Source organism: Crassostrea angulata, chromosome 3 (genome assembly GCF_025612915.1).
Source record: "Crassostrea angulata isolate pt1a10 chromosome 3, ASM2561291v2, whole genome shotgun sequence".
In the NCBI taxonomy this organism is placed as follows: Eukaryota; Metazoa; Mollusca; class Bivalvia; order Ostreida; family Ostreidae; genus Magallana; species Magallana angulata.
The window spans coordinates 25,520,248-25,543,230 of NC_069113.1; the positions used below are offsets into that span (position 1 = coordinate 25,520,248).

At 36.6% G+C, this 22,983-nt stretch overlaps 1 protein-coding gene across 1 annotated transcript in view; it reads left to right on the forward strand.

Annotated features, from left to right (window-relative positions):
• Positions 1-21,952, forward strand: part of LOC128176384 (fibrocystin-L-like) — a 47,352-nt gene extending 25,400 nt beyond the window's left edge. Inside the window, exons 29-55 of the mRNA XM_052842670.1 lie at positions 1,587-1,769; positions 1,962-3,455; positions 3,734-3,883; positions 4,451-4,619; positions 4,786-4,942; positions 5,366-5,522; positions 5,919-5,998; positions 6,560-6,689; positions 6,903-7,271; positions 7,384-8,903; positions 9,081-9,252; positions 9,667-9,903; positions 10,229-10,486; positions 10,723-10,971; positions 11,271-11,447; positions 12,571-12,804; positions 12,927-13,223; positions 13,315-13,740; positions 13,893-14,058; positions 14,339-14,571; positions 15,408-15,650; positions 15,851-16,414; positions 16,603-16,913; positions 18,407-18,778; positions 19,090-19,483; positions 19,798-19,979; positions 21,119-21,952. Of these exons, the coding sequence (XP_052698630.1) occupies positions 1,587-1,769; positions 1,962-3,455; positions 3,734-3,883; positions 4,451-4,619; positions 4,786-4,942; positions 5,366-5,522; positions 5,919-5,998; positions 6,560-6,689; positions 6,903-7,271; positions 7,384-8,903; positions 9,081-9,252; positions 9,667-9,903; positions 10,229-10,486; positions 10,723-10,971; positions 11,271-11,447; positions 12,571-12,804; positions 12,927-13,223; positions 13,315-13,740; positions 13,893-14,058; positions 14,339-14,571; positions 15,408-15,650; positions 15,851-16,414; positions 16,603-16,913; positions 18,407-18,778; positions 19,090-19,483; positions 19,798-19,979; positions 21,119-21,466 (9,272 nt within the window). The 3' untranslated portion in view covers positions 21,467-21,952. The remainder of the gene's footprint in view (positions 1-1,586; positions 1,770-1,961; positions 3,456-3,733; positions 3,884-4,450; positions 4,620-4,785; positions 4,943-5,365; positions 5,523-5,918; positions 5,999-6,559; positions 6,690-6,902; positions 7,272-7,383; positions 8,904-9,080; positions 9,253-9,666; positions 9,904-10,228; positions 10,487-10,722; positions 10,972-11,270; positions 11,448-12,570; positions 12,805-12,926; positions 13,224-13,314; positions 13,741-13,892; positions 14,059-14,338; positions 14,572-15,407; positions 15,651-15,850; positions 16,415-16,602; positions 16,914-18,406; positions 18,779-19,089; positions 19,484-19,797; positions 19,980-21,118) is intronic.
• The last annotated feature ends 1,031 nt before the right edge of the window (positions 21,953-22,983 follow it).

Sequence of the window (22,983 nt, forward strand, 5' to 3'; positions counted from 1 at the left end):
TATGAATAATCTAACGATTTTAAAATTATGCATTGCTCTTGTGAGTAATCAAAATGATGTCATTGCGTTGAACTATCTTGAGCGCATTTGTCAGAATAGTGTGCATGTCCACTATTTTTAGGAGACTTGATGCGACCACAAAAACTCCTGCAACAAATGCGAGAGCTCATGCAAAGTATGTGATAGGAGCAAAAAAATTGATCGCAAAAACTCATGCAACAAATGCAAGAGTTCATGCAACGTATGTGATAGGAGCCAAAATATTGCAATTGCAAAGTGTTGTAAAGTGCTTGTGCACCAATTGTGAATGAGGCTAGAGAAATGTAGTTCTTCAACAAATAAAATGGGGGGCGGGGAAGAAAGGTGATGGAATAAATGTATTTTACACTAAGATTATGTGCAGGTTTTTCTGTGCTCTTGTGTAAGATTTTGCCTTTGTCTTTAATTTTATTAAGGATGACGTTTACTCAGAATGAAAAAAAAATCCACTGATGATAATGAAAAACCATCTATTGTGTGTTATAGACCTTTGCTTGTATTGTTATTTTTCACTTTCAGAAAAGTAGGTCAATGACCTACTTTATGAGTTAATGGCCATTGAATATTTATTGAAAAATCAAGAAAAATCCCATAAAATTTTACTCTACGATTGAGATTTTCTTAATTATAGAAATATTACAAATAATTAAAAACTTAAAAAAATAAGATGCAGTTTATGAATGGTAGTGGCACTAAATAAGTACACAGCATTAGGATTTCAGCAACAATTTAAAAAAATAATCCAGTTCGAGTTTCCTCTATCAGTTTTCAAATCCCTTCCCATTTTTTAATCAATTTTACAAAAAATTGAATGATGATTATACAAAAACATTTATGGTATTAAACTACTTATATTGACCTTATTCTGTTGTCATAAAATGTATATGAGGTCAATGATCAAAATTTTGAGATATGGTTTTAAGCATTTTTCAATATTTTTATAACTCGTGCCATAAGATTATTTTAATGAATAAGTGAAGTAAAACCAACGGAAAATATGCAAAATTACATAGACTTAAATATAAAATCCTAACTTTTAATAATAGACTACTGCCAATAAACTTTCAGCAGAAAACAAAATCTGCAAAATTTAGCCCGAATTTCCTCTGTTTGGCTAAATGTCAATTTTTGTTTGAGCCTATTTCCATAAAAAAGTAAAAATATTCAATGTTTTGTCAATAATAATTCATTTCATAAATACTTTTTGTGTTTAGAACAAATTTTACTCATTAAATTAAACTTTATAACAATCAGAATTTGAGAACTCAAACCCTGAGTAAACAACACCCTTAAAACCTCATAAAAAATTATTGCAATGCCCTTAATTTCAGTTGCACCAAAGTTAACCATATGTGTATTATTCATAATCTTGAAATTCATATAATACTATAATGATTATATATTCTAATATTATTTATTTCACTGAGAGGTATCTATTTGTTAGAATCTAACCTAAGATCTATTGAAATAGAATAAGTCATAGGGTAAGAGGAAATTACAAATCCTATATTACAACTTGAATAAAATTTTTTTTTGTAATTGTCCAGGAGTGTTCCGTCATCAGTTCACTGTGGCGGGCAGGTACTGTTATTGGAGTGACTTTGTGGACCAGTACAAGACCACGTGGTTCCGGGGGTGTGTCACGGTGGAGGATCTCAGTTCTTATGAGGCGGAGATCAGTGTCAAGGTCAATGGATTTGAAGCTGTCTATGACAGAGTGGCACCGCAGTGTAAGAATTGAAGTCATATGTTTTGTTAATATTGTCTGTATCTGTAGTTTATTGAGTATTATCCCCTTAATTTCACAAATTCTGAAAAGTGTAGAATTTACAATGGGTCATAGGTTTTTACAAAATTTCATTTCAGTTCTGCATGTCTCGCTAGTAGTACTTGATCATGAGCCTTCATTTCATTCATTGCAGCACCCTCTTCATCAGCAGTTAATGCCCCTGGAGCAGGATGTAGCCAAGACCTGACACCATTGTCTAACTGTTCTGTTCCAGAACCAACTGGAGGGAACCCCAGCAAGTTCAACTTTAAGTTCTGGACATGTGCAACTCCCTTAGTTACAGAGGTGTCCGAAAGTAATGGCACAGTTAATACCAACATCACAGTGCAAGGTACAGGCTTGTCCAATAATGACTGTCAGAACGAGATCAGTTTTGGAGATGGGAAATGTGTTGGTGACGGAGACAGTGGACCAGATGTGGTGTGTAACATTGATAACTCAAATTCTCCATCAGTTGGACTTCTTCAGCCAATCAAAGTGAGGCACAATAACCTTGGATACGCTTTGGTGGCCATTCAAAGTGTTATGAAAAGGTCATTTGCCCTAAAGCCCTCTGTGACAGAGGTCATGCCCTCTAAAGGTTCAGAAGTTGGAGGGTCAGTGATTCACATCATGGGGTCTGGTTTTTCCATGGATAAAGATTTTGTGTCAGTCACCATTGGAGGGTATTCTTGTGGTTTAATGAATGTCACCTACAGTAAAATTGTGTGTCGTACAAGTCAAGGTCAAGGTGAAAAAGATGTCCAGGTCGTAGTCAGGTCCTCACAAGGTCAACAGATTCCAGCTGTGTGTGAAGGAACATGTAAATTTACCTATGATGCAGGTTTTACTCCTCAAATGACCTCTGTATCTCCCATGATGGTGAATGGAACAACTGATACAACTCTAGAAATTGAAGGCAGTGGTTTTGGGAACGAAACAGCTGACATTACAATTAAGATAGGAGGAGAAAGGTGTGAAGTGACAGTTGTATCAAATTCCTCAGTTCAATGTACTGTAGGAAATCTTCCTGCAGGTTCAAATAACCAGGTGGTTATGGAAGTGGCTGGGAAAGGTCTAGCCAGGGGAAGCATCAGGGTGACAGGAAAGGCTGTGATCACAGAAATCTCTCCTGCCGAGGGAAGCATCCATGGTGGAACTCTGATTTCCATATCTGGAAACGGTTTTGTGAAGGATCAAACCACTGTCTCTATAAAAGGCAAACCATGCAGGATTGTCAGTACAAGTTTGTCCAGGGTGAGCTGTATCACACCTTTGAATGGAATAGAAGAGAGTGTGAATGTTGGAATTATCTCCAATACAATATCATACCCAATAGTGGCCTTTAACTACAGTAACCAATCCTCCCCTAATATTTCCTCCATCAGTCCCACCAATGGCTCAGCAGGCACAGAGATTACCATCACCGGCACTGGGTTTGTCAGTCAGAAGGAAAACATAACCGTCAGTATCTACAAAGCCGATTGTACCGTGAGCTCTTCATCGGAGACAGAAATCGTCTGCTCTGCCGGAGCCAACCTTGTAGGATCCTTTCCTGTACTAGTCAAAGTGGAGGGGAAAGGAAACTCAGACAATCGCTCTGAGTTTGAATACCAACTGCTTGTTACCTCTATTTCTCCAAGTACAGGTCAGTTTTAATGTCAGTTAGGGACATGTGAAAATAAGGCAACTTGAATTTACTTTGAAAGAAAATAGATTTTGTTTTGGTATTACTATGATAAAAGTTTGCATTCTGCGAAAACTAGAATTTAAGGAATTTCAAAGCATTTTTAACCCAACAACTACATGTATCACTTTGAAGATAAATTCACTTTTTGGTTTTCTTGGGATCAATAGTAGAAATATGTTCATAATTTGATGGATGAATTAAATGAAATGCATTGAAACTTTGTCTTTGAATTTCAGGTGGTATTGCTGGTGATCAGTTAGTTACTATTTCTGGATCTGGATTTGATAGTTCCACATCCGTCTGGATTTGTGACAGAAAGTGTGAGCGTGATCTCTCCGCCAACCAGTCCACCTCGCAGTTCCAATGTCGAACACCAAAAGCTGCAGGTAAAGCTAAAATCTTACTTGATTGTTATAAATTCTTTTAGTATTTTCAGAGATGCACAATTAATGCATCCTTTAAAAAATACTTAAAGGGAGGGAATTTGCTCATGCATTCACCTGTATGAATCAAATTTTAGAATTTAGTTCAAATTTTAGTTATAAAGTATTAACTTACGGGTAGCTGTTAACAATAAAATTGTTATCAAAAACAAATCAAAATTAGTGTGTTCTACTATAGATTCCTAATTAAACATGAGGAATTAATATTCGCATAAAATGCGTGATTTAAAGACATCTTGCGACTTTTAAAATCTTTCTTTTATTTTTTGGACAGATGTAAACTAAATAAAAATATGATAAAACTTAAGTGTTTTCGATTTTATATTCCTATTTGATGCAAAATGTTTAATGTTTGAATTGCGGAATTAAGTACTCCCATAAAACAAGGAATCTACAGAATTAAACTTAAAATTAATTCCATCAATTTAATTTTAACTGATTATCTTATTCTTAAAAATAATCTTTTCTTAAAACTTTGCAAATCATAATTCATAAACACATATTTTACAGATGGAAACCTGACTTGTACGGTGAATTTGACCAGTAATGGAGTATCCAGGACCCTAGTAGATGCTTACACCTACAACCCCTCGATTACTCCAAACATCACCATGGTAACCCCAGCCAGAGGAGGTACAGCAGGGGGAACTACATTAACTATTCAGGGAACAGGCTTTGGGTAAGAAAAGAAGAAATTTCTTAAAAGTATTTATTAATAATTTTCAATTTTATTTTGTACAGTTATAGGAAATTTTGATTGAGCAAAATCTTTGTTTTAAATGGAATGAATGCAATATACTCTGGAATTAAAAAATGATGGCTGTTGATTTTTGGGGTTGTTTCAGATCTGTGAAGGGTGATGTGTCGGTGACCATTGCTGGGACAGTGTGTGATGTAAATAGTGTGTCTCCCACACAGATCACATGTGTGACAAACCAACACAAGAAGTCGGAGAAAGCTAATGTCAGGGTAGAGGTTTCTGGCAATGGGAAAGCCATGCAGGTGGGTGATTTCTGATGCTTGGCAAGCACACACTCGGGTCCTGTTTATTATATACTTTATTCTTACAGTATTAGATAAGTCTAGTTGTATATTCTATAAAAGCTTGAAAGATGTTTACTGTGTTATGTGAATCAACATGATTTAAAACTAAATCTTTCAAAAAATGTAGCATATTGCAATTTTTTTAAGCATACAGTAAAACACGATTATAGCAAACATGCTTATAATGAATTGCTTTTTGCAGCGAAGTGATTTTCATTCTCCATGACTTTATAACATGCTGTATAATTGACGGTTAAAACAAATTATGTTTATAACACTGTAAAATCGCCCATCCCTGGCACTTCATTATAAGCCTGTTTTACTGTATCTTTATTTAGAACGGTAAAATAATGAACATATGATGCGAACCTTTTTTTTCAGAGCTCTGCCGAGTTTTTCTACATAGATGTGTGGTCCTCTCCGTTCACCTGGGGAGGTGGTCCTTTACCAAAGGAGGGTGATTTGGTTGTCATCACCCCGGGACAGACCATTCTGTTGGACGTCAGTACCCCGAAGCTCACCCTGCTACTCATTCAAGGTATTAATTAGAAATATTGAGGTCCTGACTCTCAAAAAATTCACCAGCTTTCATTCATAGATGCTCTCTTGTGGCGGTATACATGTATATATACACCCAAATTTTTATACATGTACATATGTAAGCAGAGTTCAGGCAGAATACTTTAAATGCAGCATCAAATTGCTTCTGGTGTATTCACAATTTATAGTGTTTACTATCTTTGACTTTTTTGAGATGTGTAAGTTTCAAAAGTGACTATTCTTTAGTTTGAATCGAAAAGCTAGGAATTTATATTCAGTTAGTACACAACATGAAACCCTCAAACCCTCACCACCCCTGTTGTTAGATATATTATGCAGGTTCTGGTATTTCACATGTGAACACCATTTTTACATGCCTAAAAATCCATTGCAGGTGGTGCCCTTATCTTTGATGAAAAAGACCTTGAGCTGAAAGCAGTGAATATCCTAATAGTTAAAAATGGCCTACTGCAAGTAAGCACATATAATGGAATGTATTTATATATGTCATGATTGTCACTATTTATGCTTTTCTTGATATAAGCATGTACATGTGATGACTTGACCGTTTTATTTTAGGAAATTTGGTGATTGAAACTTTTGTGCAGGATTTGTGGGTTCAGACATTTTTATCAAAATACTTGGCAGAGAATCACAAAAACTATCACTTATATCTGCTTACTACTGTTCTTGTCAAAATTATTTAGCAGTTATTTATAGATACATGTACTTGAATATTTACAGATGATAGTCAACTTCATACTGCTACTTCTGTGGAATCATCAGATTTCGTGGTGGCTCAATTTTCAATTTTGGAATTTGTGGGTGCCTCTCATCCATGAATTAACATCCTCCACAAATTAATAAATTTGATTTATAAAGTCATATTTCCTTTTTATGTATAAGATATAACACAAAATTACTTCCCCAGGAACCGGTAAAATTTAAGCAATCCACGAAAATTGACCCCCTTGAATTTTAATGGTTCCACAGTATGTCTCAAAACTTCAGACTCATATTTAAAATATCGTACAGGTGGGTACAGAGAAAGAACCGTTCCAGCACAAAGCTGAGATAACTCTGTATGGGAACCACCGCACCAAGGAGTACCCTATCTATGGCACCAAGTCCCTGGCTGTCAGAGAGGGCAACCTAGAACTACATGGTGGGTTCAGAACATGGCAGTCACTCTTGTACTTGTGTATATTATCAAAATACTAGAACTATTCTTTAAAAAAAACCCAGTTCAAATACAGTCCAACCAGCTATAGAGAGATTTAGTTAATTATTGTTAAGTAATGTAATTGATCAATTGATCTTTTTTATATATTTTGTTGTGCATGTTCTTTTAAACTTGTCAAAAAAATTCTTGTTTTAGGCAAACCTGTTCCAGTGACCTGGACAACATTGGATGCCACAGCATACGCAGGAAACTCCACCATTGTTCTGAGAGAGGCTGTCACATGGAAAGCCGGAGACAAAGTTGTCATAGCAACCACCAGTCACAGGCACTCCCAGAAGGAGACGGAGCTCATGGTCATCCAGTCGGTCGCCAGTGACAACAGGACCGTGACCTTGACACAGCCACTGAAATATGAACATCTCGGGGTCACAGAGACCTTTGATGGCACTGAAGTGGAGTTCAGAGCAGAAGTGGGGATGGTTTCACGGAACATTATTGTCAGAGGGGATAGTAATCCAGATTTTGTGGAGAAAATTGAAGCTTGTCCAGATGGTTTTGATACAGGTACAGTATATTTAGCTTTGGAAGTCTTTTAGGTTTTGATCTCTAGGTACTTTATTTGATAAAATTGGTTTTTTTTATATAAACATACATTCATTTCTTGTTTGAAATCTAGGTGAATTTGCCACACAGACCTGTTTCCAAGGTCGATTTGGAGAAGAGATGGGAAGCGATCAGTTTGGAGCTCAAATCATGATCCACTCTCCCAAAAATTCTGGGAGTATGTCACACGCTCGTCTGGAATATGTGGAAGTGACCCATGCTGGTCAAGCTTTCCGACTGGGAAGATATCCCATTCATTTCCATCTGAATGGAGATACAAATGGATCCTATGTCAGAGGCTGTGGAATCTATAACACATTCAACAGAGCTATCAATATTCATGGATCACGTAATCTTCTCATAGAACACAATGTGGCCTATAACGTAATGGGTGGAGCCTTCTTTTTTGAGGATGGAATCGAGACTGGTACAACAGTGCAATACAATCTGCTGATGTTTGTGCGAGAATCCAGCAGCCTTCAGAATGATGATATAACCCCTGCTGCCTACTGGGTCACTAATCCAGACAACACCATTCAGCATAACCGGGCAGTGGGTGGCACTCATTTTGGATTCTGGTACAGAATGCATGTACATCCAGACGGCCCATCCTTTGATAACAGTATTTGTCCTCAACATATTCCTGTACGTGTGTTCAGAAACAACACGGCTCACTCCAACGGCTGGTTTGGTCTGTGGATTTTCACCACCATCAAGACCAGGGAGGGAGGAGGATGTGGGTCAAGCACTCCTGCCATGTCTTTGTTTGAATCCCTCACCGCCTGGAACAATGAGAAAGGAGCAGAGATTGTGAACGGGGGAGCATTGGAATGCAGAGACTTTGTGTTGGTTAACAATCAGAAGGCAGGATATGAAGGGAAACTGCTCATTGAAGGCGACCAGCTTTTTAAGGATTTGCTTATTGTTGGTCATGCTCCAAGTCTAACTCGAGAAGAACAGGGCTGTACAAGAGCTGGCTTCATTCTGCCCTATGGAAATGGACTAACATTAGATGGTATCCGCTTTGTAAATTTTGATGAGAGCAATTGTGTAGGTGTTGATTTTGCAAGGATTGATGGAACTTGCAGCGTGAATTGTGGAGGATTTTACTATGAGACAAAAAATCTCAAGTGGGTGTCAGCTCCCAATAAAGGAACATACCCATGGCCATGGGCTGGAGTCCTGAAAGATTTGGATGGAACTCTGATAGGTGAAACTGGAGATTCAGCCTCCATTGCAGCAAATGTAGGAAAAAGTGTCATTTCAGCTTCAGACACATTGCCTCCTACCTGTGTGTCATTTCCCAAGTTCAGTAATTTCAGTGGGAGCACTCCAGCTAGAGTTTGCCCACCAGGGGTCAAATACCATCGGTTCTCCTTCAATGGCATTAGTCCATCCTCTTTAGATTACAAAGATTTTGTGTTTAAGAATCGCTATGGTAATGACTCTGTTCCGTGGAGGAAGAAGGCTGTAACACACAAACTTGGCTGGATGATGGTGTTTGTGGATGGAGAGGAATACTCCTATTATTTTAAGGATGCAGATCAGATAACAAACATCAGCTACACTGGAAGATTTGACAGGTTTCCAAAAGTAAATACAGTTTGTTTTCCCTTTCTTTAATAAATTTACTGATCTAAGTTTATTCTTCATTTCTTTCCCTTTCCCTGTCTAAGTTTTCACCAAAAGGACTGTATAGAACAGGAAATGCATTTGAATTTTATCTGCCTATCTATAAAATCTTTGATGTAAATTTTTCTGTAAAAACAGAACAACACTGGAGGAGACGAGTACGTCATCCTGAGACAGAAAGTCTCCGTACGACCCGACCGATTCTTCCTAGACGGGAGCACCAACATCGAGCCCACTCGCAACATTGATGGCAACACTGTACATGGACAATGGGAATATCTCAAAAATGAAAATGAAATCAAGTACATAAGTAAGTAGACGCTGTCTCTTCTCTTAAATATTATAAGTGTCTTTCCCAGTAATTTTTTTCTTAAGTCTGTGTAGTCTGTTAAAGAATTGCAATCTTTATTTTTAAACCTCTTCTTTTTAATCAGCAGTCAAAAAGAATGTCTGCATTATGAATTTCAAAGTCATGTTTCAAGGTCATTGTTGAAAAGTTTGTGACATTTTCATGTGTCCATGTTTAGTTAGTGAAAATAAGTTTACTTAGTAGGAACATTGCATATCATACATCGTATCAAACATCAACCAAACATTGAAACCTGTTTGTTGAATTTGAGTTGGACAATGCACTAATTTTGAGTAATAAAAAGCTAATTTCCAGAAAATAATGATGCGATAATTAATAATTGTTTGAAATTCTTCCAATCCTCTTGACTTCCAGTTTCCTCAAAGAAACCTGCCTCCAGACGAAGGCGCAGTGTTGCGGACTACAATGATTACAGTGTGAGTTTCCGGGCCTACAAGTGCTACTACGTGGACTGTAAGCCTCCTGTTGACCCCAACACTGTACCCCCCGTCACAAGCAGACCCTACGACTTCCAGTCTTGGTCAGAATCTGACACATGGGCGAATGCCAGCAGAGTCCCTCAAGACGGTGATGATGTCACAATCAGTAAAGGTTTGGATATTTTGTTAAATTTAGTTTTTATCCCCTTTGAATAGTACCAGGATTGTTCATGTATCAGACCATCAAACATTTCTCTTAATGTGTTGATGTATTATTTTAACAACTTTTTAATTGGACTTTAATTTAATGATGGTTTGTTACAATTACAGTAATATATATTATTGATCATTTCTGTACTCAGGCCAGAGGAAAATTGATTAACTTTGCATTTTTTTTTATTGCGCTCTAATTTAGCTGGAATGTAATGCAAAGTTTTATCGATAAAATATGCAAATTAATATTTTCATAAAAAAAAATTATTTTGAAAAACCATTAGATCAGTGGGTAGTAGCTGACACAGCATTACCAAGAATGGGTAAACTGGTTCTCTATGGAGTACTAGAACTAGACGATGCTAATGGCACCAGGAACTTTGAGCTGAACTGTACCTACATTGTAATCTTGGGAGGGCGTCTGATCATTGGATGGCCAGATAAACCGTTCTTGGGTCAGGCTCTGATTCTGCTTGAGGGGGAGCACTCTACACGACCCTACCCCACTACCTCCGGCCCACCGGTCGGATCAAAGGCAATAGGTTGGGTGGCTCAGTCAGTGATTCATTACATATTATTAAACTTATCATTAAAAAAACTTGTCGTCGTCAATAAACCAATACATATTGCCTTTTGATCAGATAAATTGTTTATTTTCCTCCATATACCACTAGTATTTCCAATAGAATATCTTTCAGTTTAAGTTCTTGAGCAAGTTCATTAAAAGGAAATCGGATTCAAGCAAGATTTTTGACTTTCTTAATTATTATCTTCACAGGCGTGTTTGGTGGCCTTGACCTTCATGGCAAAGATGTAGGAACTTCCTGGACATTGCTGGCCCAAACAGCCAATCCTGGCGACAGACAGATCACATTGGCAACAGATGTCACATGGAAAGTTGGGGAGGAGATTGTAATTGCTCCAACGGATTTCTCCATTTGGGAAAAAGAAACATTTGCGATAACTGCAGTGACAAATGGTGGAAAAACACTTAGTCTGAATAGCACAATAAAGTTTAAGCATATTGGTAAGTTCTTTGCAGAATTGTAAGTTCTCCACACAGAATGAAAAAAATTAAGTTTGTAATTGACAAATTGTTTCCTTGATAGATTATTTCCATATGCAAAGGATTAATTTTTAATTTTAATGTCTTAAATGTAACACAACTTGTGATCTCTGAAAAAAATAGATGTTGCGAAGGTTTGAAATAAGAAAGATCAAATGCAATAATAAATATTTGTTATCATCACAGTTCTATAGCTATGTGGCAAGGTGGGTATACCAGTAAAATGTTTATATTTTCATCGTTGACACTCTGATTTATAGCCCACACAGAGACTGCAGGCAACGAGTCAATAACAATGGCGGCTGAGGTTGGTCTGTTGACCAGAAATATCCGTGTGGAGGGGGCCAGCTACAACAAACTGTACAGCCAGTCTTTTGGGGCCAGAATTCTGGTCAGCCAAACCCAGGACCCCAGTAATAGCAAACTTCTATACATAGGTGAGAAGTTTAAGATTACCTTTAAGACAAACATCTTTAACGTTACAGGAATTCGTAACCCCTATAAATAGAGGGAAGTTTATTCAGCAATCACTTCATTAAAATTGTTTACTTTTTTCATTATTTTCTTCAACAAACCTGAAAAACTTTAAAATTAAATAAGGAATAAGGAATCATTCTTTGAGTATTATGAGGTGATAATTTCGGTTGGGCGTGATCAAATCCAATAAAGCCAGAAGGGCTCTATGATAGATTTGATGACGCCACGACCGAAATTATCAACACATAATATTCAAAGAATGATACCTTATTACTTATATTTATATAATTTTAAGCCATTGTCAGATTAAATATTTAAATATAAATAAGCAAACCCAGCTGGCGCCTCAATTTGGCGTCATTTGTATTATGAGTTATATAGTACAAAATCGATACGTAGTGTTATCACAGGCAAAGACACTGGAAAATGTAAATATAATGATTTTTATTGATGTTTTTTTAACCATCTTTCTGTTTAATGACCTCCGATCCTCAGAAATGTTCGATAATAATTACTGATATCCGGAATTTTTTTTATTAATTAGTACCATAAATCTGCCTTTATGTAGACAATTGAATAAGTATTGTAGTGTTAATATTTCCCACATATATTCAACAAATTGTTTAGCTTAGTGGGTCCAGGGAGAACTACTACATAAAGGTAAAGCAGTTCAACCCTCGAAGGACCGGGGTTCGAGCCACTGATGCATCAGATAATCACTTTTTATTTTCTTTATTTGATCTCAGCTTGTGTAATTATTCCATTTTATTCGTTTTGGCCAAAACTACAATTATATCATAAAATGCTTGGATACCATTAGAATTTTTTTTTTTTATTTCATTTATAATGTTTGAAGGATAGATAACATATTAATGATGAAAAAATACTTTGAGGCTGAGGATTGAAAAACCATAATTTATTTATTAAAGGTTTTTGAAAATTAAATTATTAATAAATTAGCTAATTTTTTTTTAATATTAATTCTAATTTTACTAAAAATATCAGAATTTGCAAATCATTTTGAATGGCATCTGTTTTGAATACTTTAAGTAATTTAAAATGAAACTCTGTCTGCATTTTCAGGCTATGCTCGCATCTCCAATGTGGAGTTTTACCACTCTGGACAAGAAGGCTGGGTGGCACCCTTTGATGGCCGCGGCTCCATAGCTTACATCGACACTGGTACTGTGTCCAACATAAAACCATCCTATGTAAAGAAATGTGCCTTCCATAAGGGCTTCTCACCGGCAATCATGGCCTATGCTACCAACAAACTTCCAATTGAAGACAATGTCATAACAGACACAGTGTGGTATGGTAAGTATTTAGTAGACATACTTTCATAAACATTTCCCTTTAATCTTTGACTCATTATTAGATATGGATTGATTTTCTGTGTCATTTGACTGTTTAAATCTTTTGCTTACCTATTTCTTTAGCTGTTGAAGCAATAGGAGATGGATCCATCATCAGAAACAACTTTGTGACCAAGGTACAATGGGAGGGATCTTATCAAGGTCGCAGGGAGAGCTCAAACTTCCGATATAACGGGGCATTCAACTTGGATAAAGCCACCAATCTGGTTTTACAAAACAACCATGTCGGGGGAGCAGAGAGGCTGGGATTCCGGACCACTGGGGAACCCTGTGGTGTCTCGTCTGCAGACTCTTGGACGGGCAATGTCGCCCATACTGCTCTGGTTGGGGTCGGCTTGCTTACTATCAATCCACTGCCAGGTTGGTTGGAAGTCAGACAATTTGTATATTTATATTATCTGTTACATACTGCTTTAAGAAATATTACCCCTTTCTTTTTTTTACTTTCCAGGTTATCTTAAACAATGCACAATGTACGCTAATTTCACTGTATGGAAGAATTTCGATTACGGGATTTTCTACCAGGGCACTGCCAGCTCCTCTGTAAGAAATCTGAAGGCGGCTGACAATGGAGTCAGCGTGTTCCAATTTGTCGAGGGTCCACCATCCCTGTCACACAGATTCCAAGACAAATATGCCAATGTGATTGACTCCCTGATTATCGGTACATCAGACGAACTGAATTGCTCTACTGCTAGGGGTGACAGGTCCGATTTCAACTTTATCAAAAGCCGAGAGAAAATCAAGAGTCACAGTTTTCCTTTACGTGTTGGCGTTACCATGCCAACATTTACCTCTGGGGGCAATGCTTGCCCCAACATGCCTTGTTCTGGAATAATGTCCTACCAAACCATCAAAGGAATATTTCGCTTGCAAGGTAGGGGCTTTGGTTCATGTAATTTCTAAATATTGTATATATCCATCATTATCAACATTACCATTTCTGTATAGTGATGTGGACAGTTCCATTATGTAAAATGCTATAAATCTTTGTTTAAAATAAATAGGCATTTGTCACGTAACTTTCAGATGTGACTTTCTCCAAGTTCTCCAACAAATGTAACAGTCGGGGGGATCGGGCGGTGGCTCCTAATAAACAAAATGATGACGGAAACCACCCATTCATAACAGAGAGAATTCAGTTCCACAATATGGCAGAGGAAAATAAGATTCTGTACTGGAGATCTGATATAGGGTAAAGTCTTTCTAGTGACTAATAGAGTTGACCTTGCACTCACAATTTTTTTTTTTCCGCAATGGTATTTTACTTGTAAAATTCATATGTACATGTAAGTGTATAAATGCTTGTTTGCTTTGAAACATCAAGTGCTTTTTTACATTTTAGTCCTATTACTGAATATTATGTTAATTATAGTAATTAACAGAAGATTTTTAAGGCAATTTTTTTATCATTAAGTTTTTACTCTTGAGAGTTTCAAAACTACATGAAATTTGTTATTTTATCAATTTTGCAGGAAGATTGACTCGTCCAACTGTGTAGACATGGCCTGTGACGCTAAGGTCAAGTGTCTCCTACAGGATCTAGACGGGACCTTCCTCAGCTCCCCGGGATTTGTCATCCCCCAATCGGAGCATGAATGGAATGGAAATCCCAAGATGGGATTAGGGGATTACAGAATCCCAAAAGAGATGCTTGTGAGATCCAATGGGAGCAGAATTCCTGTTGCAGAGATAGCTCCTCGCAAAGGTACACATATTAGTAAAACCCTACATTTTATGCTTGTTTTTAGAAAATTGTTTCACACAGTTGTTTAGAGAATGTGCACTGGTATATACATGTATATTTGATAAAAAAAATTTAAAGAAATCTTGTATGTACATGTATATTCAATTTTTTTTTTAAACTTAAGAAATCATGTATTGTGTTTTATAAAGTTAGTGTATGAATTTCTTGAGTTTAATGTTCTTAGATTATTTTCATGTTATTGTAGTTTTTTTTAAAGAGTGTGCTAAGGTGCATATATCCAATCCATAAGAGGCATCATTTTATTCCGCGCCTCCATTGTAAACTTTCAATCATTCAAAGTTTCTACCCATATACTACACAAATAAAGATATAAAGATAGATCATATTACACAAGTTAGCATTTAGGACCATGGACCTCTTGTTCAAAGAAATGCAGTGATATGTTTTGATCTACATTTAACAAATATTAATTTGAGACAGAAAACTTTAGATATTTTTGTTACAAACTTGTATCATTTTCCTACAATGCTGTTATAGCTACACTTTTGAATACTGTAAACATATTCAGTTTTCCTCTGTAATCTTTTTAGTGTTTTTGGCAGAAAGCTGCTTCCACTAAATCAAGAGCTTGGCTGAATACCAATCATACAATATGTGCATGTATAAAAATAGGCACATTCAGAAATATACAAATTCAGATCCATGCTAACTTGTTGAAAAATCATTTTCTGCCAAATATCATACAAGCTAAAAATACTACATTTACAGAATGGCATTTTAGGGGCCTTTTATATTAACGAGGAATAAAAATCTTGATCTCCTTGTTCTTTTAATAGGAATCATCAGATCCTCTTGTCAGTACAAAGGCGCCTGGCAGGCTTACGAGTGCCATGAACTGAACTACAAGACACTGGTCATTGAGAGCATGGACGCCGACACAGAGACCCGCCGTCTGTCCCCGGTCGCCATTCTGGGCGATGGATACCTGGACCTGATCAACGGACCCCAGGACCACGGCTGGTGCAGTGGCTACACCTGTAGGAAGAGACTGTCCACCTTCCAAGCCATCGTAGCTACAGGTTTGTTTGGAAATAGATCAAAATTGCTGAATTTAAGCAACTTTCCCTTTTCTGGGAATTCAATTAATGTAATGAAAATATTATTCTAGTGACCAGTGTATGCTCAAGATTTCTGCTGTCATAATGATTATAGAAATATAACAATTAACAGTGTTGATGGCTAAATCGGTGCTTTGAATTAAACTCATTTAATATTTCAGGAAAGGAATTCTTGTTGCACTACACAAGTGTTTCACCTCAGAAATCTCGCTTCTTCTTACTGGATGCCAAACCAAATGACTGTATTGTCCTGTCTGTATGGTACTCTCAACCTTGGAGATTGGACGTCTACCATGATGGCAATTTCATCCTGCCTCCAAATGCTCGATTTGAAGGGGCCAAAAAAAAATACATTGTTGATCCTCCTCCTGTTGGACAGCCAGACTACTACAAGCCTAACGTCACAGGATGCGCACTCAAATCTGGGACCAGCTATTTCAACAGAGATACTGGTATCATTACTTTGATGATCAAAGGGCCAGCTCCAGTGGAGATTATAACAGTGAAGACAGTTATAGTGTCCTTCCAACTTCCAGCGATGCCAGAGAACGAGTTTTATGGGGAGAATATCATCATGAATCTGGCCTCCTTCCTAAACATTGATGCCAGTCGTGTGCGCATCACAAAGATTGTGAGGGAGACATCATCAGTCAGTGGTCGCAGGAAGAGAGCCACCGGTAAAATCACAGGGGTGGAAATCGAGATCAGTAATCCTCCTTCTCAAGGTATGGATAAACTAGCATGTGCATGTATTAAATGGTGTCATTTTATAGATGGATTTTAAAGAAGCATTTTTCAGATGGATTTTACAGTAGACTGATTTGCCAAGAGAAGAAAAAAATGCAATAATGAGAAAAGTTTGTAGTACATGTACTAGTAAACGCGTATGATATATTAAGTTTTCTGTGTCTAGAGCTCAACGCAACAGCAAGTGCCGGTGATCTGTCCACGGACCAGCTACAGAACATAACCACAACCATTGTTAATGATGTCCAGCTTGGTTCAACCTTAAAGACCCTCCTTAACACCACAGGGGTAGCCATTTCTGAGCCACCCCCAGATCCTGAGGACCCCAACTGGCAGACCGTGGCTAAGGAAAACAAAAATGAGGGCTATGAAAAACTGGTTCAGCCAAGCCAAATGAGGTTGCATAGCCCCATTGTACCACTGCATGAAGGTGCTCCATTCTCCACGCCTGCACGATTTCAAATATATGATGTTGATGTGAGTTTCAAAAATAAAAAAAAATCCAGCTTTTATAAACTGTAAACCTACTTTTATTTGCGAGGACTTCATTTCGCAAATTACTGCATGGTGATAAACTGCTGCACGAAAATTTCCCACACGCAAGTAAAAAATGGTTTACAGTACCATTAGACGAAGTAGGTTTTTTCTAACATTAAAGTTGTTCTCGTCGTGCCGATGTTACACTTGCAGACCTGTTTACTTGTAAGATTTGAAGAATATAATATGTTTTTCATATTGAAATACATCTGACGATGCTTATTATGTAAATGCAGGAAAGCGTTAAATTGCATTAAAAAATTACAGTGTGTTCATATGAAGATCATTTAACTTATAATTAGGGCCCCGCAAGGATTTGCGGGTGTCCTATAGTAATCACTCTGTCCGTCTGTCCTTCTGTCCGTCCGTCTGTCACTCTTCCGTCCACAAATTTCCTGTTTTTTTCTAATAACTTTTTTTATGGTTGCCCAATCAAGTTCAAATTTGGTTTTGTAGTTCAGTAGGCAGAAATACATATTTTGATGTTAAGTTTGGTTCTCTATGTCTTCTGGTTTGGAGCTGGGGTGGTGGGGTAGATTCCTAACTATGCATAAGAATGAATGGGCAAAGAGAGATAACTGCTGAGAATGAATGGGCAAAGAGAGATAACTGCTGAGAATGTTACCATTGTATACATGGAAGGCTGTGCAATATTTGTCTTTTAACAGGTAATCAGATAATAACCCCATTCTGTCATTTCTGAAAAAAAAATCTTATTGTAAATTTAGAAGAAAAGGATGAGAGAGCAGAACAATTAATCCCCTGGGATTAATTATCTTGCCTGCTGCAGAAAATTTAGAGGCTTATCTCTATCTGTCATATCGAGATTAATGAACACCTTTGTCTGCACTGATGTTTGTTTTGAAGCAAATTAAACTCTCATTCCATGAGCTGCACCCTAGTATTTTTACCCCTCAGTTTAAAGGATGGTATTTGATAAAGAATATATTTCATTCTAGTCCAAATACTTATATTCTGTAAAATAAAAAAAAATATATGAATCAAGAAAAAAACACATTAATTGTTGGATGAAAATCATATCCAACTACAAATCACGAGATCCTATATATTCCAGTTCTTTACATCTTCTGCCGGGAATTTATTTTTCATCATTGTTAATATAAAGAGGATGGAATTCAAAGTTTTTTTTCATTTCTCTATATTAATTGTCATAGCGGGGCCCTTCCTGACTGGTCAGTTTTCTAGTTGTATCGGTGAATTTCTTTTTATTTATTGATAACCATTTTGAAGTATCTGTAACGGAAATTTTGAGATTCAATTTCATTTTGATAAGAAAACAAGATCAATTTTCACATTAAGCACGTGAAAAAATTACTGTATTACATTATTGATGTAAAATATTCTTAATTCTAGAAATGTTATTTCAATGAATTTTAGTTTTGTACATTTATATATTTTGATGAAATTAACAGGGAAATGTTGTTAATAAGCTGGGAACCCTGGCAAATCCATGGCTGATTACAGCAACCATTAAAGCTGGCACCGGTAATGCAGCTGCTAAACTAGTTGGAACTACCACTGTCAAATACAACAATGGCTGGGCAAACTTCACAGACTTGGCCATCAGTCATTTCGGGACAGATTTTGTCCTGGATTTTGCAGTGACATATCCAGCCGCTGCCAGCTTCTCTTTGACGTCATCCAAATTTTCACTGACAAGACGTCCTCTTAAGGTCAATATCCGTAACATTACAACCACCATCCTGCAAAATTCTGATGTAGCTATTGAACTAGAGCTGCAAGACGGAGTTACTTCCCAGGTTGTAGAGAAAATCAACTGGCGGGTATGTGAATAATTTCAATAATATGATTAATATGCAGTATACAAAGCAGTTTGACTGGGATGTGACTAGTATCTCTGGATGCCCCTCTATCTAACACCCCCCCCCCCCCCCCCCCCCAAAAAAAATAAAAAATAAAATTGATGAGTTACTGTTAGGTACGATGGATTATTAATATTGATTGAATTTTGTTTTCTATTAATCCTGAATTGTATAACTATACTAATAGATTTATTTTAGGTCTTTCAATAAAAAACCAAACCCAATTGCTTATTTTCAGCATGTTGAATTTCTTGTATTATGTCTTTCAACAGAATCACACTTGGGCTGTAAATGTTTCATTGGATGGGATGGAATACTATCATGGCCAAATGAGTGGAGATCGTTCTACAGATTTCAATGACGCCAATGGCCTTGCTTCTCTGTCGGGCATCAGATTCACTGAACCAGGCATGGTGATCCTAAAGATAGGAGTGACCTCTGATCCTGCTGAATATTCATTAGAAAAACAAACGCTGATTAATATTCGTAAACGAAATGTTATATCCTCCTCCAATAATGCCTCTCAGAGAATAGGGTTGTTGTTTGATGCTGACTATGACACAGTTGTTGGATCTAGATACCAGCTGCAGTTCCAGGCCATGATGGGCAACTATTTGTCCCAGCTTTATCCGGACATCATTCTGAACTCAGTCAAAATTGAAAAAGGTCAGTTTAGTTTTATGACTCCTATATATGACATTGTACTTACAAGATGCAAAAATTTAAATCTGTAAGACCTACTGATACCAGTACATTGTAAATGTATAATACAGTGGAGAATTACACATACTTTTTTTATTAACTACCAGTGAAATTAAGTTTATTTAAAAATTAACTTATTAATAAGTAAAGATTTCAAAGTTTAGTTTTCAGTGTAAATTACCAGTAGAAAGTTTGGATAACTATGTACATACAGCCTATGGTCTTTTCATTAGAGGTCTCCTGATGTCAAAATGGACTGTCTTCTTGCCTTTTTGTAGGAAGCATCTTTGTGACCTTTGAGGTCTCTGGAGGTTCCAGCTTGATGAACTCCACAGTGGACAGTTTATGTGGCGCCGTGGAGAACAGAACGGTATTCAACTTCCGTGGAACTGCTCTGCAGCTGTCCAAGTACTTGACTGTGGATGGAGTGGATTACCATGGGACCAAGTGTGGAGCTCAGGTAAAAAGCAGTCTCAACAGCAAGTTTAGGCCAGAACATCAACCCTTTCCCTTATAATTAAGGTTTTTTTTCCAATTTGCCTTTTGGGCTGAAAAATGTTACATTATAACATTATATAACATACCAGTCATTCGAATTACATGTATAAGCATGTACTCTATATTTATCCTTAAATATTTACATCCACGAAGTATTATTCCTTCTATTTCTTACGGAAACTTATAGTTAATTCATAGCTCTATAGAAACAGCCAGACTGAAATCTACACACCCGTTTATCGATTGGTCAAAATCTACAGCGGCTGAAACTGACAAGAAAATGACAGGACAGATATCGACACGCCCTGTTTATCGATTGGTCCAAACCTACAACTACCTAGAAAAAATCACGGACTGCACGAAATAATCATGACGATGTCAGAATCAAAGTCTCACAGGAGACGATTTGGCTGTTTCTTTTAACTAACGTACTTACGTACATTAACAGTAATTTAGTAAATTTTACTTACTTTTCATAATCAATTTATCAATTAGCTAAAAGAAAGATGTTAATATAAACAATAAAATCCTTTCTTTGATGATTCATTCGGGTTATGAAGGTAGCGATCATTGCAGAAAAAAATAACATAACCCGTTTTCTACAATGTCACAACCTTCATATCCCGAATGAATCACCAAAGCAAGCATTTTATTGTTTAAATATTTACATTTGCAAATATGCTTCCTTATATGAACCTATAGAATGGTGAAAACGTTCAATTCTGTGTGAACGTTTCTGTGATGTCACAATGATAATCGCACACGCTTATCGCTTGGCGGTTGCAATATTGTAAACATAAAAGCACCGTTACATTAATGATTCTTCAAGCGTAAATATAAGTAATAAACAGCAATGTTAAAAAGTTCACCAAAATATGAACTTGGTTTGTACATGTTCAAATCTCCTGAGAAGCCCTTCGTGACCAACAAAGTTCATGTATCCCGGTGAACTTTTTAACAATGCTGTTTGTTTCTTAATTGAATGTTATAACTCAAGATAGTACATGTACATGATTATGCATGTTCAGAGGTGAAGATATAAAGTAGATGTTTGAATTTTGCTTTAAAACTCTAATTAATTAATTACATTGTATTATTCAGGTGCCAGTAATAGTCAAAGAGAAAGAGACATTGTCAACCGGTATAATAGTAGCTGTGGCCATCGTTGGTGTGGCACTGTTGATCATGGTCGTGGCTGTCATCTATTGGAGGTTGAAAATAGTTCCGAAGACACAAACATACGATTTAAGTTCTCCAGAATATCAAAACAGAGCTGGGAGCTCCAAAAGGAGTGCCAAGGGCGATGACAAAGTGGATTCTAATGTCAATAGCTTTGTGAACGAAACTTACAGTTCCGTAGCTCCAGCAGATACCGCTTTTAGTACGTTTAGAAAAAGTGGAGAATCCACATCAACCAGGGAATCAAAGCATGAAAAAGCGGAGAGGTGATTTAGGGACATGTCAATGACCAGTGATAAGCGTTGAATCCACATTAAGCTTTGTATCAAAACCTAATATGGAAACATGATTCAGGAACATGTGAATGACTTAGGACCATCGAAGCTGTGATCTGCCTTTGCAAATGCAAATCCAAAGTTTTATAAAATTTTTGATGAATACATGTACATGTATTAACAAGAATATTTCCTAATATGGGCAGTTTACTTGAATTTATAGACTCTTTAATTTCATTTATACATTGTATTTCTTTCCTTTTTATAAATGCAATTTCTGAGAAATGTTGAAGGAATATATTCATTTACATACTACTATTATTATTATATAAGCTTGCTTTTATATTGGTGCATTGATGTTTTAAAAGCTGTGATCTTCATTTAAAACTGATACACGTGAAATCTCAGGGATAATTTCACTTGAAATCTAAGGAATAGTTGACTTGCAATATAACAAATAAAATATTATATCATCTTGCAATCAGAGTGTTTACTTTTGATGCTACATAGCCTTCTTTAAGATTATTATTAAGGGGGAAGGGTGCTGGCACATACACTACGGCCAACGCGGTTTGCGTATTTAGCGCGAATCCTCATGGTGTGAAATTAATTGCGGTTTATCATAAGTAACTCGGGTAAAACCGCGCATCTTCGCGGTACAGCTTCTCACCTTGTCCACACCGTCGCGATACTGTGAAACCAGTCTCATTTGAAAAACTGTTCTTGTTTTCAACGCGAGTTACCTCCCCCAATTTCTTCTCATGGGAAATATGATTGAGGGAATTGATGAATATTAATTCATATTCCTTTATTTTATAAATGGAGTTGATTGCTACAATTTATTTGGTCATTTCTCTTAAATATGTTTTAAGAATTCGTTTAATGAATAACAAAGTACATGTAGATATGAAATGTTTTTAAAAAATTTAATGCACTCGCTTATAACCGCTGCGACCCGATTCGATCCCCGTGATCGACAGTGATTGTAAGTGACAGGGTATGGTAGACGCCCGCTTGGAAACGTGGGTTTTCTCCGGGCACTTCGGCTTAGTGTAGTGATCCAGTTCTATGTAAAAGAAATTATTTTATATGACAATCTTCCCAAGTCAAGGGTTTCTGATCTCTGAGATGTGTGGATAAGAAACTCATGTCATGGAAAGATGTTATCTGGTCAGTATATTGAAGAGTTGTTCAGGATTTGAAATTCTTGAAATTTTTGTTGATGGCCACAGAAAGTCCTGAATTTTCAAAGTATTCAAAGTTGCATCAGACTTAATTTTTTCGAAGATTTTTATATTTTTACTAAAGTTAATTGATGCGTGTCATTAATTATCAATTTGAACTTCATACATGGTTAATTGTCGCTTGGCAATATTGGATTAAATAGTTATTTTAAGAATTAAACTTTAATATCCTGTGCATTGTAAACTTGTAGAAACGAGCTGTATGCTTTTTGCGTGCTTATACAATGAAGCTGTGAATATTATAAAAGATTGACCGTTAAAAACCAAT